General features: G+C 37.5%; 1 protein-coding gene across 2 annotated transcripts in view; it reads left to right on the top strand.

Annotated features, from left to right (window-relative positions):
- Tab2 (TGF-beta activated kinase 1 (MAP3K7) binding protein 2) overlaps nt 1-27,506 on the top strand; it is a 47,957-nt gene that overhangs the window by 513 nt on the left and 19,938 nt on the right. The window contains exons 2-3 of one of the 2 annotated variants that reach the window (XM_076926827.1): nt 19,043-19,183; nt 26,802-26,989. In XM_076926827.1, coding sequence (XP_076782942.1) covers nt 26,888-26,989 — 102 coding nt within the window. In that variant the 5' untranslated portion in view covers nt 19,043-19,183; nt 26,802-26,887. The remainder of the gene's footprint in view (nt 1-19,042; nt 19,184-26,801; nt 26,990-27,506) is intronic. The other variant, XM_076926826.1, reaches the window with a different exon arrangement.

The raw sequence follows: 27,506 nt of genomic DNA, 5'->3' as shown, positions 1-27,506 counted from the left end.
GGTCCTGCCCGCCGTGGCGAGGCGCAGGGAGGCCCCCCAAGTCCTGCAGGGAGAGTGGGGGCGGGGAGCCTGGGGCCTGGCCCGAGCCCCGGGGCGTCGGGGGAGGGGGACCGGGCCTGCCCTGGAGCCCAGCGCCGGAGAGAGCCGGGGGTGGGGGTGCCTTGCCCCCGGCCCGCCCCCAGGCCTGTGATCTGGAAGTGGGAGGGAAGGAACCCAGACGCCTTTGGGGGAACCCAGGTCTGGAGAACCGATGCCTTCGGGGCCCGCGAGTTAAGGGAGATCCGGGGAAGCTGAGTGCAGGGGAAAGAGGAAGCCCTTCGCTCCCTTTCCTTTCCGATTTTGCTTTCCTGCAGCACGCCCCGCTGTGAATAGGTGTCCCCCTTAGAGTCCACCGGACTAGTCTGACTTTCTTGACCGACCCACCAGAGGGACCACGAGGTAGTGGTTGAAAGTGGGACGAGGGTCTCTGGGCGTTGCTGACAGGTGACAGGTGGATCTGTCGGTTGCTGATGCTGTAGAATCGTTGGCTCAAGAGTTGTAGACCGAAAGTGTCAGGGAGCGTGTTAGTTTTTATTTACGTGTTTGGCCAAGTTTCGTTCCATATATAGTATATTTGAGATGCTGAGTTTCCATTCAAGTCAGCTTAATTGTTATGGAGGAATTCTTCAAATGTTTCTGATAAGAGGGGTTTCCAGGAGAGTGGAGATTTGCAGCCGCATGGAGCTTTTATTCTAGTCTCGTGAATTGAGCTTCCCAAAAGCACTGCAGGCTGTTGGGAGATGGGCATTTATTCATTGGGAAGTTCTTGGACACAAACGCAGTATTCGAGGCAGCAGCCAGGCGCTCTAGCTTTGCATCCATTTTGTCAGTTCTGGGTAAGTTAGAAAGTGCCAAATCTTCGGGTTAGGTCGATTGCCATCTTATAAAAGAAATTAGCTTGTGTCCTAGCGTACTCAAGGAAGATGTGGCTCGTTATGCAGAGTCAGATTTTTACCAGGAATTTCACTGAGTACAGATGAGATTTTTTTTTTTTTTTTTTTTTTTTTTTTTTTTTGGCTTTTAGTTATCACTGTTTACCACACTTGGTACAGCAAGAGTCTTGACACCTTTTCAAAAACACCCTAATGTCTTTGTAAAGGTGAATCCATGATTACTTTTAAAACTACACAATTTGAAATCTTTTTGAAACCATATGTATTTCTAATAAATGAACAGTTGCTTTTTCTTTTACTGTATGCTTTAGCTAGCTACTTTACTTTGAATCCTGAGGGGAAATTTTCAGATTCATGAGTTGAGCTAATAGCCAGATAGTCCAGAAAGAGTTCTATAGCTTTTAAAAACATGTGTGGAATGAATATGTTGAATGAAGGTACTATCTCTGTATTAGCAGGAAACAGAACAAAAATTCCAGTGATTCAGAACCTCTGCTTGCCCCTACACCAGTGTGTAATAGAGAGTGCTTTATGTTCAGTCTTAAGGAATCAAACTGAAAGTTGAATATGGTAATTATTATGTTATCCACCGAATATATGCCACCACTTCAACTTTCTTTTTGTTTCATCAACTAGCTTTTTTCTGAGTTAGAAATGGTTTTCAAAGGACACTGGGAAATATCATTATTCAAAATGTTCTCTGTGACCTCTCATAATAGAACCTGCATTTGTATATTTCATTAACAAGGAGATGAAATGATCAAAGTTGCAAATGACATGTTCTCAAAGAGCAACCCCACCTGATTGAAGGAGACACCTGTTTTGAATACTCTGTGGAAAGAAGTGCTTGCCTTTAGCTAAGGATATGGTGAGATGTGTAGTTATGACACCCAGTGAAATGAGGCAAATTCTGCATAGTTAGGTGGGCACTGCTCAGACCCCAATTATGTCCATATTGAGTGTTTTAGTCTCTGGCAGAGGTCTTAACATGATTGGTTTCATGCCTTGACAGAAATAAAAGCTTTGTTCTGCTTTTATGTAAGGAAAATTCCCAAAGAACTGGTTAGAAATCAGTGAGCCACCTTCATTTTGAAAAATAAGCTTGAGTTATGAGGTATGAGATAGAAAAACTCCTGTAGGATGAATTTTTTAAATCTGAAGTTACACACACATACACACGAAGTGCTTATCTTTATGAATATCAGAATACTTTAGAAAAGAAGTTTGCCTCCCTATCTTTTTAAAAGGTTCCTGGAAATATTTATAATATAGATTATAAATCAGATTAAAGTTCTAAATTTCATTATATCTCTGCTTTGCCAGATTCACAACGCCCCAGAGACCAGCAGTATTGCTTTTTGTTTTGATTGACTTACTCTATTTTTTTTTAAATAACTCTTTAAAATCAGGATTATGCAATAATAGAGACAGGTGTGACGATTGGTGCACTGCACTAGTTGGAGGAAGATGCTAGTAGAGGATTGGATGCACAGTTTGCCGGAATACGGAAATGTGGGTATAGATGCCTGCCAAGCATAGGAAAGTGAGTGACTGCTGGACTGCATTAAGGAGAGTTCTTTTGATGGGCGCTCGCAAGCGCTATGTGTCTTCACTTAGCACTGTATTCAGATGGTAGGAAATTTGGAGATACTGAAATTAAGTGAAAATTAGATACATGTTCACATTATTGACCTCTGACTTCTATTCCCCTAAGTATTTACCAGTATTTTAATGTTTTATGTCCTAATTATTCTGACCCTTAAAAAGTCAAGAACACACACTCAGAAAGGCAAAATCCCTAAGTACTCTCTGCGGAGTTCCTAGGTACTGTGCAGTCTCCTTGGTTAATTACTAAACTCAGCTGTGAGCTTGGTGACAGAGGCCAGTATTAAGGGGAAGGCTCTGTCTTTCCTTTGCCAGTATCATCTCAGAACAGCCTGTTTATTGTAGTGGTACTTTACTCACATTCACCCTTTTAGTTTTTGTTTTTTAAAGGAAATGGGAGGGAATTACATATTTCACTTAGATTCTCTTGACTGAGAATTGTTATCTGACAAGTTGATGTTTGAAGATTTCTGTAGAATATTTTTAGGTTTGCCAGTTTAAAAAGTACATTAATTCAAAACTTAATTTATGTAAATCCTTACCTCCATCTTCCAGTGGTATCTGATTAAAAAAAGGTTTTGCTGAATGTGGCTACTTTATTGACCTCGTTCATCTTGTTTGACTGGGGTCTTGATTTGAGTGCTGGCCTCAACCGCCTAATGCACTGCTTATAGGTGTGTCCTTGCTCTCCTTCATATTAATCATCAGTTCCATTTCAGAGTTTTTACTATGCACATAGCATCCTGCTTTAGTAAAGAGAGCGCTGCTACTGAGCACTGAACTCCTGCTGGGTACCAAGTTTTCATTCACTTGTCAGGTTTATATTAAGCACTACTAGTAGTGTCTGGGACACCTAGATCCTGGAGATGCAGTACTGAATACAGACAAAATTGTCTGTTCTTATATTGTTTATATGTTAGTGGTAGGCGACATAATAAATGAATAAAATGTGTCTAAGGAAACGCAAGGAAAGAAAACATGGAAGCTGAGCAGTGGACATTGCTTGATCTAAGATCTGCAATCTGTACCAGTCTTGATTTCAGAAAATAGAACTATTCAGTAGCATTTTTTCTTAGACTAAGAATATCCTTTATAACTTGGAAACAAAGTTGTATTTTTGCTTCAGAATTACAAATTGTTACAGAGTTTCAATTAGTAGGGATTTCCTATTGTTAGTACTTTAGAAAGCTACTTTGTGACTCAGTAGAAAATTCTGGAATTTACCACCCTTGTTTGAATCCTAGTTTTGGCCACCTTCTACTTTGCCACTTGATTTAGGGCCAGTTACAAATTCTTAGATTCTCTGAACCTATTTTCTAATCTGTAAAACAAATTGGCTAAAGTTTCTGCTGATTAAGTGGTACATTTAAATACAAGTTATATGCAATAGAGTGTGGCTAAATTGAGTCATTTTTGTTTGCTGCATTTCTGGAACTCTGCAAATCAACATGGCTGAGTTGGTAACTGCAGCAAGTTCTACCAGCACTATGTGGACATTGTTAAATCTACATTTCATTTGGCTACTCAGAGCAGCCTCGCCTGTACTATAATTCACTGGTGCTTTCTGGTGAGTTGATTTGTGTCATATCTAGTCTAACACAGGAAGACCATTACAGCTTTCTGGTGAAGGAGCATTGTGGGCCTGTCATTTAGCTCAATAAACTGGATCTAAACACTTTTTCAAGTGGACAGCAAGAACTGAATAAAATGCCAGACACTTGAGGTATGTAGCACAGTGTATGTATGACACATCGAAAATGTTGAGTAATAGTCAACTGCCATATTTTCTCCTTTATTGTAGAAACAAGAGCATTTCATACACTTTACAAAATACTAAGGGAAACATTTACAAAGGTGAAATGTGCAGCTTGTGAATGAGATTTTGAGGAAAAACAGAATAGCCATTTAAATTGCAAATCTTTGTAACACTGGGGGATGACTACATTGAGCTCCTCAGGATAGACCAGCATGGCTTCCTTTCCTCTCTGCCTTCCTCACATGTTGGGGAGGGCTTGGCCTGGAGCTAGGAGTTCAGTGGGTTGGATTCAGGAGTGGTTTGTAATGGTTGTCTTTTGTTCCACCACTATAATTTGTGTGTTTTTAAGATAGGTTCTCAAAAATCTATGCCAACCAGCTGGCTTTGAACACACAAGAGATCTGCCTGCCTCTGCCACCAGAGTGCTAGGATTAAAGGCATGCTGTGTCATGCCCTGCACCACTGCTCTTTGTTGGTAAACTCCTGTGTCTGATGGGTTACACTAGACTTAAGATTTTGAGTGTATGAGTTTAGTTTTGTTTTGTTTTGTTTTGTTTTGAGGAAGAGGTTTGCCATGTACCCTAAGCTGGCCTAGAGCTCTCTGCAGTCCTTCTGCCTCTCCAGTACTGTGATATAGATGTAAGTCTGGCTGAGCTTCTAGTCTTAAGCATAGTCTAAATTGTTAGGTAAAATCTTATAACTCATGGTTTTTAAGTCTAGCAAAACTTTTGAGAAAGAATTCTAGAAATCTAAAGCAGTGGATTAGTTATATTTGCAGCTAGGTGGTTGGTTATTAACTCTTATGCTGCTGACATGAACATGAAATGAGGTGATAGTACCTCCTCCAGCCTAGAGAACCAAATTCAGTACATGCTAAGCAACAATCTACCATTAAGGTAGCAACCCCATCTTTTCTTTGTTTTGTTTGTTTGTTTTGGGACAAGGTCTAACCAAGTTATACAGACTGACCTCTTAACTTGTACTATTGCCCCAGCTTTCAAAGTACCTGGGGTCACAGACATGTGCTACCACACCCTGTGAGATATAACAGCTTTTAAAAGGCAGAACAGAAAAACAATTCATGTATAATTATATCTTAACTAATTTAAAGATCGTTTATTTAATCCCTTTAAGACATTTGATTTGCACTCACTTTATGAACTAAATGGCATCATTTGCTTCCGTTCCTTACATGAGAATAATAGTGTTTGCACAGAAAGGGGGGAAACATCCAGCACTCTCTTTAGCAGTGACCATTCTCTGTATGTCTGAATGTTAACACTGGTCGGCTTTCTCCTGATGCAGGCTGTCCTTTACCTAGTGAATGATTCTAGATTTCCCAAAATCTAAAAACTGAACAGGCCAAAAATATTTGAGCCATTTACAGAGTATTTCTTGAATTACAAAAAGAGAGAAAGAAAAGGAAAGAAAGAAAGAAAAGAAAAGAAAGAAAAGATAAGATCACTCACTGGGCCAGAGAGATGGCTCAGCAGATAAAATTGCCTATAGCCAAGCCTGAGAACCTGAATTTGATCCCATGGATAACCATTTTGTCTCAGACCTCCACACATACCATGGTAGGTGCACGTGCTCACAGACATACCCAATAGTATAAAAACAACCAAAACGGCCCTCACAAAACATGTACTTGCTGTCTATTGAAATCTGGCACACTGTGGTCTAATTTGGAAAATAAATTAAGTAGCAGTTGAGTGTCTGTGATTCTGTTGTTATTTGTCTGCTAATCAACTATGGAATCAGAAAGTCTGATTCACAGACAGGTCCAGCAGAGGAGAGTGGAAGTAATGTAAGAATATGTACTCTATTATGTGCCTTATTAAAGAACATGGCATTCTTGTTTCATTTAAGGAACAAAAAAGATAAAAATGACTAAATTAAGGCCTTCTAGTTGAAGTTCCAGAAGCTAAATACTAATGTATGGTTAGGAATGTCTGTGGAGGAGAGAAAAGGGGAGGTGAGAATGAAGAACTACTAGTTTAGTGGTACTGTATGAATGCTGATTATTAAGAGAATTATTCAAAGGCATGGATCCATTAGAGAGTAATTTTGATTAGTGAATTCTTCCTAGTTTGTTGAGGTATTAAATAAGACTATAATTTTGAGTGTTAGCATTTTACTTGCATGTATTTGTATTAATGACTTTTCATTTGACCTTTTATATATTAATGTTAACTTTATAGTGTTAGCAGGATTGAGCATACCATATTGGCTTCCTGTCTGTTAAGTTGTGTGATCCAAAGATACTGCTGGTCATATCAGTGCACAGGCTCTGGCAGCTCAGTAGGATGATTTTTAATGATTTATCAGTGAGAGAAACTACTTTGGAATAGAAATAACAATTTCATCTGGACAGTTTGATCTTGCAGAACTAGTCAGGGAGTTTTTTAGCCAGAGAAACCATTGAACTCTGAATCCTAATGAGCTGAGGTGTAGAAAATTAAGTCACCTGACTTGATTCCTCTCAGAATCTGGGGACAGTGCTGCTTTTTAGTTGATCAGTTTGTTAACTTGTCAGATTGTCAGCCTCTGTTGTAGCAATTAAGTACCTTAATTTCAGTATCTTGGAGGTTTAATTTAAAAAGATCTGGCTTTAAAATCACCTGAGTCTAATTTCAGATTACTCAGCGGTAGTTTAACTGTTATCACTGGAGTTCAGCTGCTGTTATCATTCACACTTTTTAAAAGACTTCATTATTTTGTATTATGTGTGTGGGGGTGTATACACAAGACTTCTTACAAAATGAATATTGTGTTGCCTAATTCACACAGTAATCGTAACTGTATTTTCTGTATTTTGTGTATTACCCAGCACAGTGTCTCCCTGGAGCCTAGTTGGCATCAGTGAGTAGTAGCACCAAAAATGTAAAATGGATCCAGAACCTTTTAAAAACTCAACTGTACATAAAGCCTCTTACATAGATATATGTTTGCTGCCATATTCTTTTTTTGGTTTTAAGTCTAGACTTTAAGGGGAGTGGAGTCATCTTTCCAGCGCTACTTTATTCTTAATGTTCTGTCTATCTGTATCTTTGTTTTTATCTTATACTAACATTTATAGATTATAGGTTTCTTTCTACTGGTGCTTACCATAAGTAGGTATAGTTATAGAGAAGTAGGCAATACAGGCACAAACAGTTTTGATTAAAAAATTTTTAAAGAATATCTATAATCCCAGTCCTGGGGGTGGAGGCTTGAGGATACAGAAGTTCAAGGTCATCCTTAGCTTTATGGTGAATTTGAGTCCAGCTTGGAATACATAAGACTCTCTCAAGGGGAAAAAAAGACTTCAGAACAGATTACATGTTCAGTTTAAAGCCACTGAGCACAAACATATTCTGTGTGTACACTGAGGGTAACTGTTGGTGTTCACTCTGTGACTGGCATACAGCATAGTTATACTTGAATTAAGTATTACTCTGCTATCTTCCTGATGATTTTCCAGAAAATGGAAAAATAAATACAAGTGGAAATGGGGATTTCAAAGAAAATTCCTACTTCCACATATGGTGATTCTGCTTTCTTACATATAAAAGTATGCTTGCACACTTAAAGATGTTTAAGCTGAAGTGATTGGTTGGCCTGAGTGAGACATCCTCATTCTCTTCATGAGGTTTTCCACTCATGAACGGTGACATAGGTTTGGAGGATGACTGTCCTATACCATTGTTGTAGATTTCAAGTGGAATGAGAAGTACTTTTTGAGAAAGATATCTGGTCCATGGGAAAATTGAGCTAGTGATGTTATAACTAAACCTAGGTACTAATCAGGATTCCAGTGTGTTTATAGTGTCACATGATTAAAAGACACTTCAGGTCTTATTTGCTTCAATTTCACACCTGTGTGAAGAAATCTTGGAGTTCTTCCATAGTATCTCATTCCTACACTTCCTTAAAAAGCATGCTACCCATAGATGTCTTGCAACTCCTTATATACTTTGGATTCCTGCTATGCATCAGGTACTTACTAGGTGAAGGGAATGGACAGATTACTACAGTGTCATTCTTGTTCTAGAGATGTGTGCAGAGGAATGTGATATATTATGACAAATGCTATAACCCGGTTAGACAAAGCCCTTTAGTAATCTACTGGAGGGAATGCCTGATTCTTAGGTAGGCAGTTAGACAGCCCAACATAAGAAAGATTGCACTTAATCTCAGAGTTAGAAAAACAAGGAAGAGATACACAGGTTGAGGGTAGAGATTTCATTCACATGCCTTACACATGGAGGTAGAAAGGTCTATAAATTGTGTATAGTTTCATGATACATTAAGCTCCAATGGTTCTTAAGATGGAAAATTAGGAAGAAGACAGTATGAAGATATTTGTGTACTCTGTAAAGAAGACTTTGTCTTCGTCTTGTTACTGATGGAACACGAGTACTTAACCTTCTAAAAAGACTGGCTACAGTGGAGAGAATGTGTTAGGTAAGTGCTGGATTAGAGGGAAAAGACAGGCTTTGTGCTGTTTTAGAGTCGACAGGGATCAGAATTCAGGCTGTGAAATTAAGGAATGGGGTTGGTAATAGACTTGAGGAGGGAAGCTGTGTTTAAGTAGAGGTAAGGATCACATATTCCTGGACTGAGTTCCTGCTGAGCCTGACAACATTCAGCCATACAGAACAGACCAAGGGGACAATGAAGTTTTGTGTAATGGTTTTAAGACTCCTTTGTAGGGGGAAAAGGACATTTCTGTTTTCATGGAAGATAACAGATTTTTATGTAGGTAGTATTTGAGCAGGTATTTGAATATGAAATGATGAAGGTCAGTGTTTCCAAATACGAGACATAGCAAATGCAGAGACCTATGCATGGAAGCCTGTTTGCTGTCTGTCTTCCAGGAGCTGGGAGGCCTTAGGAACCTAAGTGGGGGAATGGGAATAGGAGATGTGTCCATTCCCTATGGAGATGTGTCCGTTCCCTATGGAGATGTGTCCATTCCCTATGGGGCTTTGGATTGTGGTAGGACTTTAGATTTACTCAGGATGAGCTGGAAAGCCAACAGAGTCTTAAGATAAAACTTAATTTGCATTTTCTTTACGTCTTAGAACATGGTTTATTAATTGGTATTTGTATATATATCTTTCTATAATGTGTAGATTTAGGTAGTCATCATAGTTAGACTGATGTCAGAGTAGAACTTTTTAATCATCGAGAAACTCTTTTGTCTTGTTCCTTTATAGTTTAACCATGTCCTTCAACCTTATCCCCTGACAAACACCAGTTTATTCCCTAACAATACTAGCTTTATCACTGAGAGTTGCATAAATGGAATCATGGGTTATGTTACTTTTTGATATTAGCTTTTTATTTTGACTCTAATACCCTTGATCCATGCAGATTATTATATGAATCAGTATTCATTTCATGTTAATACCGAAAAGCATAATATTGTTGGGATGTACTATAATTTTCTAAAACATTCATTAGTTTGAAGGACTTTGGGGTCTCCAGTTTGACATATGAAAATGAACCTGGGAGCTGTGTGTTCAGTGTGCACATGAGTGCACCAAGGTAGAAAGTGGTGAATCAGTCTGGTTCTTCTCACTTAAGCAGAGGATTCCAGGTTTCCTCACTGTTCTCTGTGTTGCTGGACAGAAGTACCACTTTTTACAAAAGACACTTTGCCTATTTCAACAGAAAAGACTAATCATTGGAAAAGGTTTTTTGCTCTTGAAAGTAGCCAGATTTTGTATAGTTACTTGATGAGCAGGTCACTATTATTCTCATTAACAACAATGAGATGTGGCCATCAGGACAGTGAAGGTACCAAATGATGGATGTTAGTCATAAGATAACATAGAAAATCAGTATTCCTACTAGGCTTCAGAGATGTGGTATATCAATATGTGAAAGGGACAAGGGCACTCAGATAGGTATGTAAGGGCAAGTTGACTGGATACAAAGAATGTGAGGGGAAGCAGTCATCAAAGCTTTTAACATTGAGTTGTGTATGAAGTACAGCACAACTCAGCCTAATTTTTATAGCCCCAAATGAGAGAATCCAAAATCCTTGAGATTAGTGTATGATTGAACTGTAGTACAATCCAACAAGAGCATAAACAAGGAATGAATTATTGGTACATATAACAGTTTTGTTGGATCAAGGGAATGAAAAAGGCATAGGTTGATTCTTTGACCGCTGTTTGGTATAAACTCCTTTCCAAATCATGTTTCGTTTCCTTTAGTTTCTAAAAGTAAAGATGATTGGTTGTTGGCTGACTGGCTGGCTGGCTGACTGGGTTTCCAGGGTTATTGTGCCAATTTATATTGCACTTAGAAATGTACAAAAATCTGGTTTCTCTGTGTTTTCAACAGCACTTAGTATTGTCGGTTTTTTCATCTCAGCCAGCCTGATAGGTATTTTCCTAATAACTAGTTATGTAAATATGTTTTCATGTGCTTTTTTGCTATTGATGTATCCTCAGTGGTGTGGTCCCTATATTCTGTATGTATTTTATATTCTTTTACTGAGTTTAGAGATTTCTTTATGCCATCTAGATCAAAGTCTCTTGTTTTTAGTGGTTTGCAGATTTTCTCCTAGCATGTGACTTCTCTAGCCTCTTAACAATGTCTTTTACAGAGAAGTTTTTTTTTTTTTTTTTTTTTTTTTTGATGAAGTCTAGCTATTATTTCTATTCATTTTTTCTTCCATGGATTGTACTTTTTTGCTAACTCTCAGAACTCATTTGTTCTCAAAGATTTTTTTCCTATTATAAAAGTTTTCTAAAAGCTTTGAATGTGTTATACAGAGATGTATCATCTATTTTGATTTAATTTTTATATTAAGGTCTGATGTTTGGGTTAAATATTTTTGGCTTGAGAATAAATTGAATTGTTTTTACAACTTTGACAAAAGTCACGTGGTTGTAATTGGAAGGGTCCATTTCTGGATTTTTCTATTCTTTTCTTTTCTTCTTTGGATATGTCCTTCCCACTAGTGTTACACTATCTTGATTGCTGTAACTACATGGTAAATTGTCAGATTTCTCTAACTTTATTGTTTTTAAAACATTACTGTGTAGTGCATAGATTAAATTATGAAATAGAATGAAGATGTAAATAAAGAAAATGATTGAAAAGTCATTGAAAATTATTGCAATGAGAGGCAGTAGTGTGGCTGGAACCAGGGTAATAACAGTAAAGGGTGAGAAAAGGTCAGATTTTGGATATGTTTCAGGCCCTGTGTGGGCAGGAACTGCTGATGAATCGTATGTGAGGCATGAAAGGGAATTCAAGAATGACTCCCAAGGGGTTTGGCCAAAGCAGTTGGAAGCACGGAGCTGCTGTTGACTGGGTTGGGAAGAGGGGGAAATGGCAAGTTGAGACTGGGCCAGGCAGCCAGGAGCTTGCTTCTGAACACATTAGCTCTGAAATGCCGTCTCGACTGAGAATTCGTGAGATCAAGTAGGCAATTCATTCAATATTTAAAATGGAATTTAGGCATGAGATTGAGGCTAGAAATAAAAGGTTTATCAGTTGAGGAAATACAGATTTGCAATGAATTGTAATTCTTTTCTGTTTAGTACACTTAGTGTGGTAGCGAAGTGAAGAGGTTTGTGAAAGTGTGGATTGGTTCCATTTATCAACAAACAGTTGGATATCTGATGTTAAGGACACCAAAAATTGTACAGTTGGGAGATTATTTTGAGGATGGACATTTTAAGGATTACATTTATTTTGAACCATACTTATTTGGTAGATGGGCAGTTCTAATATTAGTCATCTGATAATAGTTCTTTACTAATAATTCAGAGCTTTGTCCACTCCTTTATAAGGTGAAGTAGTCCTGTGGGTATTGTGAAGAGCTTGGCATGACTAAATTCTCAGATGGTATTCTCTAACAGCATTTCTTGTCCATAAAACCACCGAGACAGACAGTGAGACTGGGGTGTGCAGTAGCTGACAAGGAGAGGCGCAGCTCAGACCCAGCTGGTGAAAGGAAAGCATGAACCTTAGGTACATCTTCTGGGTCCCACTCAGATTTGCTTTACACTTAATTAACTTACGGAAAATATTTTTAAAACATCACTTTTTTCTGCTGTAACTGATCATTAGTTGTAATGATACTTGATGATTTATATATAGCTAACATTGCTTTATTTATTTGTAGGATTTACCAATTTGTTATAATTGTCTTAATTTTTCAGTATTTTGTACTAAGTTGTTTGGAATGTTTTCATTTGGAAATAGTAAAGCTCATTGGGTGTACTGCAAGGATACAGCGGGCATGGCAGTGATAGGCTGCCTGACCCATAGAGGCTATCAGTAAGGATTTGCGAGTGAAAGATGCACACGGCCTACCAAGGTTTAATGCTGATACACTTACTTGACTTTGAAAACAAATGCATTTAAGAGTCTAGGTTACACTTGGGTATCTTTCTGAGTAGATTGATGCATTTAAATCTGTATCTCACTACTGGAGAATGCACCATAACACCTTCACCAGCCAAAGCCAGTAAGTAAAGCATGTATTGTGCCTTGTGTTATCCTTTTTCCCTATTGGTAATGGGTCTACAGATTCATCTTCTTTTTGGTCCAGAACGTTGTTGAATGGATTACACATTGCATATAGTAGCCTGGGCTCATTGAATACATAGTAACATATCTCTTAGGAAATATCTGTGATCTACTTCCTATCTAGTCCTCTCTGTTTGCAAGTGACGGCAGAAGTTAAGTATAGGCTATAGTTTTCTTTGTCAGTTATTGTACTTATAAAACATTTACATATTCTTTTTCATTTGCGTTTTATAAGACAACAACATTGTGAACCTTTACTGTTCTATTGTACATTTAAATAGTAGGAAAGTAGGTAACTTTTAAGTATTATGTTAGGGCAGGCATGGTGCATGAGGAGCTACATCTTCATCTGAAGGCCCTAAGAGAAAACTGACTCCCAGGCAACTAGGATGAGGGTCTTAAACCTCACTTGGACAGTGACAGGCCTACTCCGACAAGCCCACACCTCCTGATAGTGCCACACCTGGGTCAAGCATATATAAAAACCATCACACTAACTTTCTTGGCTTTGTTTTATGATTTGCCTTCCTACCATTCCTCTTTTGTATTCCCTATGTCAGCATCAAGGACACGTACCCAAAGTCAATACCAGTCAACTATAAAACCTCTTGCTTCTCATAGGAAAAATATGATATGACTCTGTTTGTGTTGGGCAGTTAATAGGCCTGTTTCTATTGTGAAATACAGCTTAGAAAAGCTGTTGAGTAGGACAAGGTATCAGATAAGAGGTTGTTGTTAATTGGTTATAAAAGTAACAGCAGAACCAGAGCATTAAGGTTGTAGTAGAGGGATGAATGAAAGAAACCTTGGTGGACGTGATCAGTGATACTTCGATATTGATTGTGTTAAGATAGAAAACAGTCAAAAATAGCTCATGAGGTTCTTGGCTTCAGAGCCACACTGTATTCTTGGGTAGAAGTCAGTGAATTGAGTTTCGGTTGTGTTGTTTAGGCTTGTGTACTGTATGTGCTGGTTTACTTGTTCCAGATCCATCCTTCCTCTCCCTCACTGTCTGAATTCCATTGCTGTTAATCTAAGAGCTTCCTTCCCTTTAGGAAAAATGATGTTCTTTTTAGTCATAGCCAACAGCAGAGCTTAGTATATGTGGAGAGCAGTTCCTTATTTCCTACCCTCATTCTTGTTCTCCTCTTGAGGTCTTTTCTGACCTTTATGAAGATGATTTAGACACTATACCAGTGTCATTACTGTCGTCTCACCCTACATCCAGGCCACGGATAGATTCGATTTTATAGTTTTATATGTGAAATAAAGTTGTTAGAGCTATTTAAAGAAAACTGCAACCACCTGCTGTGCTTACAATTCAAATAGTAATCAGTAAATAGGACATTATTCATCTCATATCACTAGGTAAAATTACTTGCATAAAGTAATTAAAACAGCCCTCACATTTGTACTTATGAATTTTATATGTAGATTTAAAACTATATCATGTATGTTATCTGATCTATATTAATAAATGTATATTTTAGTTCTATTTCTTTATATTCCATATGTTTCTCTACCTTCTGAAATAGAAAACCTTATGCACATGTACCTACCTTGTATATTAAACCTTTTTGTAGAAAACAGAAACAGTGTTTGCTTCATAGCTTCAGAATGAGTCAGAAATCCAGATTCTAATCCAAGACCTGCCACTAAACTGTGTAAGAAACTTAATCCATAGAGTCTAGTCTTAGTCCATAGATACTTTAAAATGAAGTATTTTGTTCCTACTTTTAAGGTATTCCTTCCCTAAATAACTAACTTAATTAATAAATTCATGAAATTCCTTACTGCCCAGTAAATAAGTTTGTGGATTTTTAATGAGTATCTAGGTTCTCATTGGAGTTTTAGAATATCCATTTTAGCTCTTGTCTGAGGGGTTTACTACTGTGAACAGACACCATGACCAAGGCAACTCTTATAAAGATAACATTTAATTGGGGCTGGCTTACAGGTTCAGAGGGTCAGTCCATTAACATCAAGGCAGGAGCATGGCAGCATCCAGGCAGACATGGTGCAGGAGGAGCTGAGAGTTCTACATCTTCATCTGAAGGCTGCTAGAAGACTGGCTTCCAGGCAGCTAGAATGAGGGTCTTAAAGCCCGCGCCCACAGTGACACACTTCCTCCAACAAGGCCATACCTCTGAATGGGGCCACTCCCTAAGTCAAGCATATTCAAACCACCACGGCTACTTAGTGGAATTTTGGCTTTCCCGATGTATTTTCTGGTATTTGAAATTGCTAAATAAAAGTCTAATGTTTGATTTATTAAGAACATTTTACTATCTTGTACGATATACATCATTATTGCATATAGGCAGTGTCTATAGTTAAGCATTGAGTCCATGTCACCAGAAATGCAGAATAACAGGAAAAATGATGGCTCGTGGTGTTTATTGGTCCACAGGAGCATTAGTAATTCTGAGCATAGAGCCCGTTGAGGACTGAAGCAGGGGAGAAGGATTCGAGGAGGTCAAATTAGAGTTGATTTTGAAGTAGTTGTAGCATGTGTCAAAAGTGGAGAAATTGAATTCCAAGCAAGAACATTGCTCACTGAGGGAAGAAAGGGGGGTTTGAATATGTTCAGACAGCCTGAATGGATTCCTGTATAGGGACAGATGGGAAATAAAAGTGGATCAATTTTAAGAAACCAAATAATAATAAATGCTGGTGAGGATATGAACAAAGGAGAGCCATATGTATACTGCTGATGGGAATGTAAGGCAGCGTAGCAATATGAAAGTTCTCAAAATCCTACAAACAGACAGATCTACCATGTGACTCACCCAAACCACTCCAGGATTTGCCCAGAGGCCTCCAAGTTAAGTCACAGAGGTACAACAGAGGAATGGATAAAGGAAATGTGATGTGTGTTCACAAATGGAATGCTTTCTGCTCAAAAGAACAACGTTTTAAGGAAAACGGATGTAAGTGAATCAAGCCTGTTTCAGAAAGACAAATACCATATACATTCTCACTTTCAGTTCCTAGATTTGATAAAAATGCATAAAACCATGTACTTGTGTACAACGTAAAAGTAGATGTAAAACTGGTGGGAGCAAAGAGGACTAACAGAGAGGAAGAAGAAGAGGGAAGACTGGAATGTGCTCAGTGTTCAGAATGCACTTGTGTGAAACGTCCTTCTAGAACAGGACCATGAACGATGAATATACTGAAGGGTTTTTGTTTTTGTTTTGAAACTTAAAAATATTTAAAGTAAGGAAATTTAGCAGTAGGTAATCTAGCACAGTAGGTGTGTGCACGTGGCAGTATGTTTAAGATGTCTAAGACTTCTACATGTTCATAACTTAAAGGGAGGGAGGGAAGGAGGGAAATGTGAAAGGGTTTGGACTCAGAAAATGCAAAGTCTAGTCTTAGACATTCCCTCCCTACACAGAGGAACCAGACCTTGGAGATTTTTAAACATTGAGTTTTTTTCTAAACTTCAAGCTCAGGTAACTATTTCACAACATAGAGAGGAAAAGGTAAACTTTAAGGTTCTTTTTATAAAGCCAAACATACCATGATAGTAAAACAGAATAAAAGACTACAGACCAATCACAGGAAAGTTGGTGAAAAAAATGCTTAATGAATTTATCAAGTGGATTCCAGCATTATATCACTATAATAATACTATAGATTAAATAATGTTAGTGGTGAACATTGGTGTAGAAAACCTAAGAGATATCAAAAAGTGGAAGAGGGGGATTTCAACATTTATTTTACTAAGAGTTCTTAGTAAAAGAATAGAGCAGTATTCCTAAGTTTTCACATCTCAGGCCAGAAACCACCATTTTGTTACTAGAAATGTTAAGATGCTAGAATTCCCATTTTAGTATTTAGGAAAATGCAAAATTCCTATTAAGAAGTCATAAATCAAAGGCTATTGAGATGTTGCCTATAATTGCATAGGAGGCTAAGGCAAAAGGAGACTTGACTGCGTAATGAGACCTGCCTGCCATTCTCCCTAGCTCCAATGTTAGATAACATTGTCCTGGAGATGCTTTATAATACAGTTAGACCAAAAATGAATAAATAAGTAAAACCAGATATGATTGAAGGGGAGGAAACAAGTTTACTATTATCTAATATTTTATACATGGAAAAAAGGCCAAGAAAACAAGCCAAAATGTTACTGTGAGTAATGAGATTTCAATATGATAGCTAATTATAAATTATATTGATTTATTTAAAGTGCTTTCCCTCCTTGATAGTCTTTAAAGTAGTGAAAATTCTCCAAGAGAGTTAGTGACAGGGAATCTCTCATGACTTTTTCCCCCCCTTTTCTGAGGAATATACAAATAAAATTCTATCTGAGTGACATACTTCTATGCCAAGTTTTTAAAACTATTTTGAAAGAAAGTTGTGGTATGAATACATTTTGAAAAACTGTAAGGAAATGTTTTCCATAAATTCCTTGTGGCTTGTGACACTTGCTTTATACTTGGTAAATGGCAGAGGAGCTGTAATCTGATCTTAGAGCCATATTTGGTAAATAATAATTTTCTGTGGAACCCACTGTTCTATCAGTAAGAGGGAAATTATTACCCATATGTGGTATTAACTGTATAAAAATCAAGTTATATCATGGATTAATTACTTTCCTGGGTTGTTGTTAAGTTCTGAATCCTAGAGCTAAGTTCTAACAAGACTGTTGGCACACCTTTTTTCTACTTTCCTGGAAGGGAGAGAAAAAAATATCTTGTTTTCTACCAACTATCTTTGTATCCTTAATGTAAATTGTTACATCTTTGTTTATCTTCAGCTGTGAGAATTGAACTGTGTCATATATTCATTCTTGTAGTTATTCTTACAGCAGTGTTGATAAGCCACTTAGAATGTGAGGCACTTTTATTACACCTAACGCTTATTAAACATGGCTGTTGCTTTAGTATTTATGAAAATGAAAGCTTAAGTTTACCTCCATGTTCAGAGCAGAAATAAAGCAAACAGAAACTTAATATGCAATAGTCTTTGGGTGCTTTGTGTAATAGTGAAATTTCAAGGCAGCCCAGTGGAATGAATAGTCAGTTGTCTGCCCTTTGGTAGAAAGGAAACTTTGAGCGGGAACATTTTAATTCAAGGCCATATTGAAGTGAGATTTGAACCAAGGTCTTTGTCTTCTAGGAATCTTTTCTCTACAACATGCCGTCACAAAACATGGAAAGTTTGTATTTCCCACCAGGGGCGGGAAACTATTTTCTACTGTGTTTTTGCTAGATTGGTTTGTACAAGAACTGCAAGGAGTTTACTTATTCAACCTTTACCTGCACTCATAAACTATTTCATCTTTGTCCCATTACAATCCTCATGTTTGATAGAACAGAGATTTCAGTTGACTTAGTGTGGGACTCATTTCTTAGAGGAACTTCTAAAGGGGCCTGCCTACTAAGAATCAAGCGCCAGGACATCATTCCTGGTCCCTAGAAACTAACTACTTTTGCCAGCTTGTTTTTCTTTTAATATGGGCCTAAGAAATATTTTTAAAGCAAATGACTCTGTTTTGGTAACAATTTCTAATTGGTTAAGAGGCACATCTTATGGCCTGTTATCTGCCACACCCTTTAAGCATTGGAACTTGAGCCATTGCCTTTTAACCCCAGCCTTCTGGAGGCAGAGGCAAACAGATCTCTGAGTTTGAGGCTAGCCTGATCTACAGAGTTCCAGGACAGCCAGGGCTACATAGAGAAAACCCTGTCTTGAAAAACAACAACAACAAAAAGTTGGAACTTGAAATTCATTTCATTGCTTGAATATATCTAAAATATTTTTAAGGAAGCTTCTGACCTTGGGAAATAGGAGAGCAGTTAAAAGATAACCAGAAATACAATATTGAGAGGGAGGAAGAAATAGCCTGAAAGTGAAGAATGTGTAATTCCAAGTTTATCAGTCACAATAGGTCTTGCAGCTTTTCTGTTACAGTTTGCACTGATCTCAGGCACAGGCTAGTGTTAGGAACCATTGGAGATTTTCTAAAGGCTCCTTCCTACTTTCCAGGATGGGGAATCGTGAGGCTTGGGCAAGTGAAGAAAACCTACTGAAGCAAATCACTTTTCCTGAAAGCTGTGTCAAAGAAGCCTTTTCCTTCTTGAATGTTCTGCTTGAGGCTGTAGACTGCTCCTGCTTTCAGACCTCATGTTGTCTGAGGCTCCACAGTTCTTATTCTGCCTACCTCTAGGTTTACTGTAGTTTTTCTTCTGCTTTCAAGGCTCCAGACCCAGTTCCTGGACCTGCTCTGGAAAAGAAGTATCCAGTAGAGATGAGCTCACTGCAGTTACTTAGTTAAACATTTGTAAACTGCAAATGAGCCAACCAAGGACAGCTACAGTTTGAATTTTTCTATTTCCAGGTATGCAAAAGTTGGGGCACTCAAGCTTAGGCTGTGTGATTATAACAACACACAGTTTACAACTTACAGTTTTCTTGCTTTAACCTGAGTGGCATGGTAACCTCTCTAACATCTAGTAACACATGGCTAGCATTGACTTGTAACTTAGCTTTTGCCTGAGTCTTTCTAGTTTAGTTTATTTGCTAGTAGTGGCAAACTAATGCAAAAGCAGTGTTTGAGAAATGATGTGAAGTGCTATAGAGTCAAGTCCTGCATATGTGCAAAATAGTATGCTGGTCTCCATTGAAAAGTAAGCATAAAGCAGCCATCCTTCTCCAGGGCTCAGGTGTGAGACAAGTAGTATTGGGGATTGAGTGAGTGAAGCAGGTTCCCTCCCAATATCCTTAACTGTTCTACGTTCACATGAAGTTAACACATTCTCCAGTCATTTGAAATGATAGGGTTTGTTGTTTATAGATAAAACCAAATACTGTATTTACATAGTATATTTACCTGAATTCAATTGTATTTCAATTAACTTACATATATATGCAAATATATTACTTGATTGCTTGAAAGAAGCCATAACAAAATGTATAGTATACATGGACTCTGCATCTTGATATTTTTCATCAGTTTCTTATATTTAGTAATTTGGATGTCTCACACCACTAAGAAAAAGAAGCATAGTTTTCCTTAATGTGGCAGTGCAATAATTTATTTCTCCTTGAAGGCAATTGTTTGGAGTGAAGAGGAGGGCATTGAGATGGCTCTGTAGTTAAAGACAGGCCCTTGTCACCAAACCTGATGTTAGGAGTTTGATCACAGAGATCCAAATAGTGCAAGGAGAGACCCAACTCCAGAAAGTTGTCCTTTGACCACCACATGTTAATAAATTAATATTCAACTTAATTATAATTTTTATGTATCAGGTTAATTCGTTCCTTATAAATGTTTGTGATTATGCTCTGAGACCAGAACATGAGTTTTTTCTAATATTCTGGCTTTCTTGTCTCTTTTTACACATAAATAAGGATTTATTAACATACTTAGTCCCTGTTTTCTTAAAGCTATTTATGATATCTGAAAAATTAAGTGAAAGAGGGCACTGGAAAGTAACTTTGTTTCCATAGTAAAATGCTAACATACTGGAAAATTAGTAAGATATGAAGTGGAAAAAACACACAAAATAGTCAATTATATAATATGTTTGTCTCAGATTTATTGCACTTTCCTTAATCCATAGAAAATGGCAGCATCCACCACACACCACAAAACATCAATCGCCAACTGTGGCTGACCTGCACATTCCTCTAAGAAGAACTTGTAAAGTGGTGAGGCAGAAGCAGTGGTCAGCATTCATGTCCATAATGCACTGCACTGCATGAAGAAATTGGGAAGGATTTTTGTTCGCTTGGTTGGTTTTGATTTTTTAAGATAGAGTTTCTCAATATAACCCTCAGACTATTCTGGAAAACTTGCTTTGTAGATCAGGCTGGCCTCGACCTCAGATCTACCTACCTTCCTTGACCTCCCGAGTAATGGGATTAGAGGAGGGTTTCTTTTTACAGAGAGAAGACACAAATGCTGCTACTGCCTGTTAATGCACATTGTTTTTCTTTGAAAAGTTAAATGCTCTCAGCCTATGAAGTTGTCTGGTTTATACAATACTTACTTGCTCACTTCGAGTTATTAAATGTATTAGGTTAGACCGTAACAGCTAACTTAGAATAATTTAGCATTTGGATAACTGGTTTAGTATATTGTTGTCTTGTCAGTTAATTGATTTTAATGTGATTCCATATTACAAATTCTATGACAGAGTCAATGCTGAGGATTGTTTATAATCTTATTTTTATATTTTGTTTGTTTGTTTTGTTTTTTATTGAGACAGGGTCTCTCTAGATAGCCCTGGTTGTCCTAGAGCTCACTACTTAAGCCAGGCTAGCCTCGAACTCAGTTCCTCTGCCTCCCAAGGGCTAAGATTAAAGGCATATATTACCATGTCTGGCAATTTTTATTTTAAATGATAATAGTACTTAAATTTTAGATGTTTTATTAAATTGCTATTATTCTTTTATTTCTATTATAGAAAAAGAATATTGACAGATGTTTAGATTATCTTGTTAATAAAATTGTAACATCATACTTCACGAAATACAATTCAGTAATTTTTTTTTTTTCTTCTTTAAGAAAAATACTGATGTCCTGGGTATGGTGGCTCACCACTTTAGTCCTAGCACTCTAGGACTTACTGTAACTTTAAAAAATAGTAGGTAACATCTTCCAACTATTCTGACTGCACATTAGTTTTTTTATGGTAAAGACATTATTTCAAAATAACTCACTGATAATATCAGCCTACCCAAAAGCAACATGAGTTAGTTAGTATTAGGAAATTCTGGTAGAGAGAGAAAGAAACAGCCTGTGTTTCCATTGGACCTTGGAGAGGTTAATGTTCTAACAGCTGATAGTCAGAGGGCTGCTGATATGTGTCTGGTTCTGTTAAAATTTGATATATATGTTCCTAAAAATTACTAAAAGAATCCCTCCCTAAAACAGGACAGAGCTGATAGGGAAAAAATGAGATGTACAGCTTTCAAAAACTTGAGTCGTAAACATGTTTTAAAGCTAATAACCCTTTACAAATATAGTACAGTTTTATTCATGTCAAAAAGTCAAGAAATGACTAGACGATGGTGTCTCGTGCCTTTAATCCCAAGTACTTGAAGACAGAAGCAGAGAATTTCTGAGTTCAAGGCCAGCCTGGTCTACAGAGTGAGTTCTAGGACAACCAGAGCTACACAAAGAGACCCTATCTCGGAAAAACAGAAACAAACAAAAGTAATAATGTGTAAGTACTGTAATAAATATTGTACTTTGCCTCAAACAAGACCTAAAATTTGCCTGTGGAATTGGGTTTTATGAATTACTGAACAAAAAGTTCTGAAACCAAAGAAAACTGTAACCCAGGGTGTGGTCAGTGCAGTGCCTAAGAGGGGTCTGATCCTCTTGATCTAGAGTTACAGGTGGTTCTGAGCCATCCCAGCGTGAGCTCTCAGAACTGAACCTGGGCCCTCTGAATTACAGTCTAAATGCTTAACTACTAACCATATACTCTTTTAAGTATTCAGTATGCTTAAACAGTGAACAAGATAGTCTCACCACTTTCAAATGGTGAAACTGATGTTTTTGTGTCACAGTTTTTGTTAACAGTCAGGGATTGGTTCTGAGCAGTGGAATTGCATTGTTGGTAGTAGTCTGGTAGTGCACATGCACCGCGGTTTTCGAGTGTGTTGAATGCTCTACTGATGTCTAGTAGCTTCCCACTACTCTCCCAGCTCAGCAGTTCACACTCTACAGAAAGTCACTGCAGAGTCAATTTTAGACTTAAATAGATTCTTTGCCTTCTTATCCATAAACTGAGAAAGAATCCTAATGTGTTTGAGAAGTGAAATTTAAGTATTATTTTTTGATATTCAGCAGGTACATATTTTCTGTTAAAATAATTAAATGTTTTTACAATTAAATTCACAGTTTATAAGGATAAAACAGCAATAACCAGTGCACTTGCGAAATAGAGGCCGGTAGACCATGAGTTCAAAGGCAGCCTGGGATATATAGTAAGATCTTGTCTTAAAATTTTATGTGTACAGTTTTTATGTAATAATATTAAAGCTCTAAAGTGTATCTCTGGACCTCTAATAAGACCCACCCTACTGGTGAGATTTCACTGGCCTCTTCTGTCATAGCAGCTGCACACCCATTATACAGTCTCCCTGGTACGCTTTCCTCGGCTTCCCCTTCTTACTCTGCCCACACTTCCTCATCATTTCCATAGTGACCTAGTTTATGATTTGCTTCCTCTCTAACATTAGTCACGTAGCTGTACTTTATGACTTCCCCACTCCTCGGTTAAGATCCCTTTGAGCGTACACAGCTCAGTTTATACAACTTCTCGAGTGCTTGCGCATGGCTACATATTGATGGTATCTGCGTTTAGCTGTCTGTTTTTCTAACGTACACAGATCATTTGTTCTATGAAGACTGAAAAGGAATACCTCAAAGATTAAATCAACTTCAAAATTATGCAGCAGGGGAGCAGGAAGCCCTGATTACTAAAATTTGATTCCTTCCTACCTTGTGAGAACACACAATATCCACAATAAGTGATCAGTATTGCTCCCTATTTATACTTTTTTGTTCTAAGCTAGACAGGCTCAATAATATAATTAACTTATACTGTGTAATTTTGTAAACTCCTGAGTTGTCTATATTGTACAAATAAAAGTATCACTGTTTTATGTTTGATTTTTTTTTTTTTTTGCTGTCATTGTCATCTTAACATGGACTATCCATTTGATTCTCGTGACAGTTGAATACTCTGTTATTGTTTTATACAGGAGGATAACTGAAATATTGAAATTCAATAATTTGCCAAAGAGGACATTTCAAGAATCCTCAGAGTTTTACTTAGCAACTACAGTATGTCAAATATATGTGTTCTGTATACATTAGTTACTTCATTTAGTTTGAAGTGAGATAGTGTTGGTTTTTCCTTTTTGTTTCTTTACCCTTTTTAAAAAAAAAAAAAAAAAAAAAAAAAAAAAGCTTTAGAAATTACCATGACTAAAGCTGAGTAGTGTTTCTTTTACTCTTATGAAATTCTGTTTTTTAGGGAAGTTTGTTCTTGTCTCAGCTAACGTTGTTACCTTTTTACTTTCATATAAAAGAAAATACTTGTCATGTTTTACATTATGTGTATCTCTTAAGAATTTTATAGAAGGAACCTTATCAATTTCTTTTATTTTAAGGATTTTAAGCTTTTTGGGAGCTTGGGTGGGTGACTCGGTCTGAGTTCAGTACCTAGAACACATATAAACATATAAGCATGGTGCTGTGTGCTTAAAATCCCAGTGCAGGGGAAGCAGACAGGTGAACTCAGATTTTGGCATGGTTTGGCTTGGTTTGGTTTGGTTTTCGAGGCTGTTTCTCTGAGTAGTTCTGGCCGACCTGGAAGTCACTCTGTAGATCAGGCTGGCCTCAAACTCAGAAATCCACCTGCCACTGGAGTGCTGGGATTAAAGGCGTGCGCCAACATGCCTGACTCAAATAGATCTCTTAAGATTGGAATTACTAAATTTGTTCTTGTTCCTCCTTAATTTGAGCATAGTATCCCTCAGTGCCTTAAGAATTATAATTGTATGCATATTTCCTGCTAACCAGAAGTCATGGTTCCTCCTCCACTTTGCAGTACTGTTCTTCACTGTGTATTTTAGAAAGTACTGAGGCAGGAGGTTTGCCCCAAGTTCAAAACTACCTTGGGCTAGATCGTGAGCCCTGTCTATAAATATGCTGTTTTGCTGGCCATATGGATCATTTCTCAGGTTGTGTTTAAGATTTCTTTCCCTGGTTCATAGCAGTTAGACAATATTGGGCCTTTTGTATGGTTTTCCTTAAATCTGTAAATTTGCATCATTTACTAACTTGAGAAAAATTTAATCACAATTCCATCATGTTTGTCTGTCTGTTTTTATCCACCTACTTACATGTGTCCTGGTTTATGGTCTCTAATTACAAGGACATTAAAGCTTTTGGTACTGCCTATCGTACCCTGAGGGTCTGGAAGCCCTGCTCCACTCCTGCTTTGTCTAGACACCCTGCTCTGGCCATCTTCCAGATTGCTTTATTTTCTCCTCTTTCTGTAGATAAGCATGTCTAGTGGAGTTCTGTTTCACATATTTTAGTTCTTAAATAGGAAAATGTTATATACAAATTTCATATATATAAATACAAAAATATATTCTACTTATTTCCTGGGAAGTCCAAGTATATTCACTCTTGCATTCATGAGATACTTTCAAGTCCATATTGCTAATTCCAGTACCTAAGTCATTTTGGGCCTGTTCTCCATTGGCTGCCTTTTTCTTAAGTATGGGTTAGTTTTTCCTGTTTGATTTTAATCATTTAGGATATAATTAAGGACGGGGTTGGCATGTAGAAAGTTTGGATTCTTTTATGTTCCCCCAGTGGATAGTGATGCTTAGTTTGTTTTAGGGGACAGTTAACTATACTGAACCCAAACTATAAATCCCAGAATCTCAGATGGGTTATTTTAACCTTAACCTGGCTGTTCCAAGTCTCTCATATATGTAGTTCAGAGAGCAAACCTAGTGTACAGAGAGTACACAAGATTTGCCTTCTGACCTGGATCCCTCTTTCTCGATGACCTGCTCTGTCCTCTCAGAAAGTGGGCATAAAGTATAGTTGCTCCTCTGAATGTTTCTCATTTGAGTCATCATTGTCTAGAAAAGCAGGCCTATGGTAACGTGCTGTGTGCGATTTAATGATGGAAGAGATTAGAATTTGTTTTCATTCTTCACCTTTAATTAATGAAGTTGTTTCTCATTTAGATGTTTATTTTCCCATTCCTAATATTGAGTCTAAATTATTTTTTCTACATTTAAGTCATTTGAAATACGCTTTAGAAACTGTAATGTGAAAAAAAACTCTACAGTAAAACTTTCATCTAATGACGTTGCACCTTTTCTGAACAAACTAGATTTGGTCTAGTCTTCGGAATACAGTAGTTAACCTCAGACATCTTGATCCTCTAGAGGTCGCCCATGAATGTCACAAAGGAAAAAGTAGTATGTGGATGTGTGTGGTTTTTGTTTTTTAAACTTAGAAGAATGGTTAGGGAACCTGTTTTTCAGTGAGTGGCATTTGATAAGTGAATGTAAGGAAATAAACAAGACAGCCTTCAAGTACCTGAAGGTATGTTAAAAGAGGGGAGTTAAGCCTTAAAAAAGATACCAGAAGCCCATTAGCAACAGAGGGAACAGAAATGTGGTAGTTAACAAGAGGCCTGTGGTGTGCTGTTTTGAGCCACAGGGGTGGGAGAGTGGCTTCTCTGCTGTACTGTTACACAGATAGCTTATGGGGAAAAACTGAGGATGTGGGAGGTAGAGAGGGGACCATTAGGAGACTTACAGTAATAGCAACGATGGAGTAAGGTGGCCAGAAAAAAACAGTAGGGGTGAGAAAGAATTGTCAGATACAAAATGCTTTTGCAACTAAACACAACAAGACTTGGTGGCAGATAACCACAGAAGAAGCGAAGGCCCTATGTGAACAGCATAGTGTGAGTGATAACAGAGAGCTGAAGTAGAAAAGAGACTTAGTTATTTTGTGTAGAGGAGGTAAGTGTGCATTTCAGAACTAAAGAGAAGACAACAGATTGCAGCATTAAGTTTTAGAGAAAATACATGTGGTCTTTTAGAGCCACATTTAGATTCTTAAAGGTTTTAAGTAATCTGAGTAAGGTTTTGTACCCAGGGCTCTCCTGTGTGATCATCTAAGAAAGGTCAGTGCTTTCTGATTCTCCTAAAAGAACGAGGAAAGACAAGCCAGCATCACAGCGGTTTGCTAAGTGGATGCGTCTTAGCACTGCCATTGTAGAACATACAAATATAAAGGAATTTGCATCATTTCAAACTGTCAGAAATGAAAGTGTATATAGATAACTGTATGAAAATCATTAAACCGAAATAAGACTTTCTTATAGTTAGGTGCTGTATTATACATCCATAGCAACATACGTTCTAAAGTCAGTTCTCAATTTTTTTTTCTTTCACAGAAAATGCTTGGCCAGAAGAGATGAGTACTAATTCCACTCAGGCCTAGAATTGCCTATTGAGATAGTCCTGAGCAGGCGACATACGAATGGCCCAAGGAAGCCACCAAATTGATTTTCAGGTTTTACATGACCTGCGACAAAAATTCCCTGAAGTGCCTGAAGTTGTTGTATCCAGGTGCATGTTACAGGTTAGTGTTCAATGATTTCTGGGTTTATTGATTCAATACTATTTATAATATTAATCTGATGGTTTTTTAGATATTGAAGGAAAACTCTTTGTTAGCATTACTGTGCTGTAATGAAAAATGATCTTTGGTGTCTCATAGTAACATGGCCTCTGGCAAAATAGGGCTCTCAGTGCCTCCTTGTAATACAGGTCTTGTCTGCCCTATAGACAGAAGTTTTGCTCCCTATAATCTTGCTCCCTTTTCTCATCCTCTCATCAGATTTGTAAAATCCCAGCTCTTTGAATGAAAATGGGGAAAAGATCATTGAGTCAGAAAGCTTGTTCTTCTGTTGATTGGTACATTTGCCAAAACATGGTTTGCACATCAGTCTTTTATCTCTGACATGAGGGATTTGTATGAACAGTGTATAACTTCCCAGTTGTGAAGAAAAAAATGTTGTTTTATGTTTCTAAGTTTACTTTAAAATTTTCCAGCCTCTCCAATTTCTACATTTTCTTAGTATACAAAATTCTAGAAA

The sequence above is a fragment of the Arvicanthis niloticus genome, chromosome 28 (genome assembly GCF_011762505.2).
Source record: "Arvicanthis niloticus isolate mArvNil1 chromosome 28, mArvNil1.pat.X, whole genome shotgun sequence".
NCBI lineage: Eukaryota > Metazoa > Chordata > Mammalia > Rodentia > Muridae > Arvicanthis > Arvicanthis niloticus.
The sequence above is the reverse complement of the archived record's forward strand: the minus strand, read 5'-3'. Positions and strand labels throughout refer to the sequence as shown.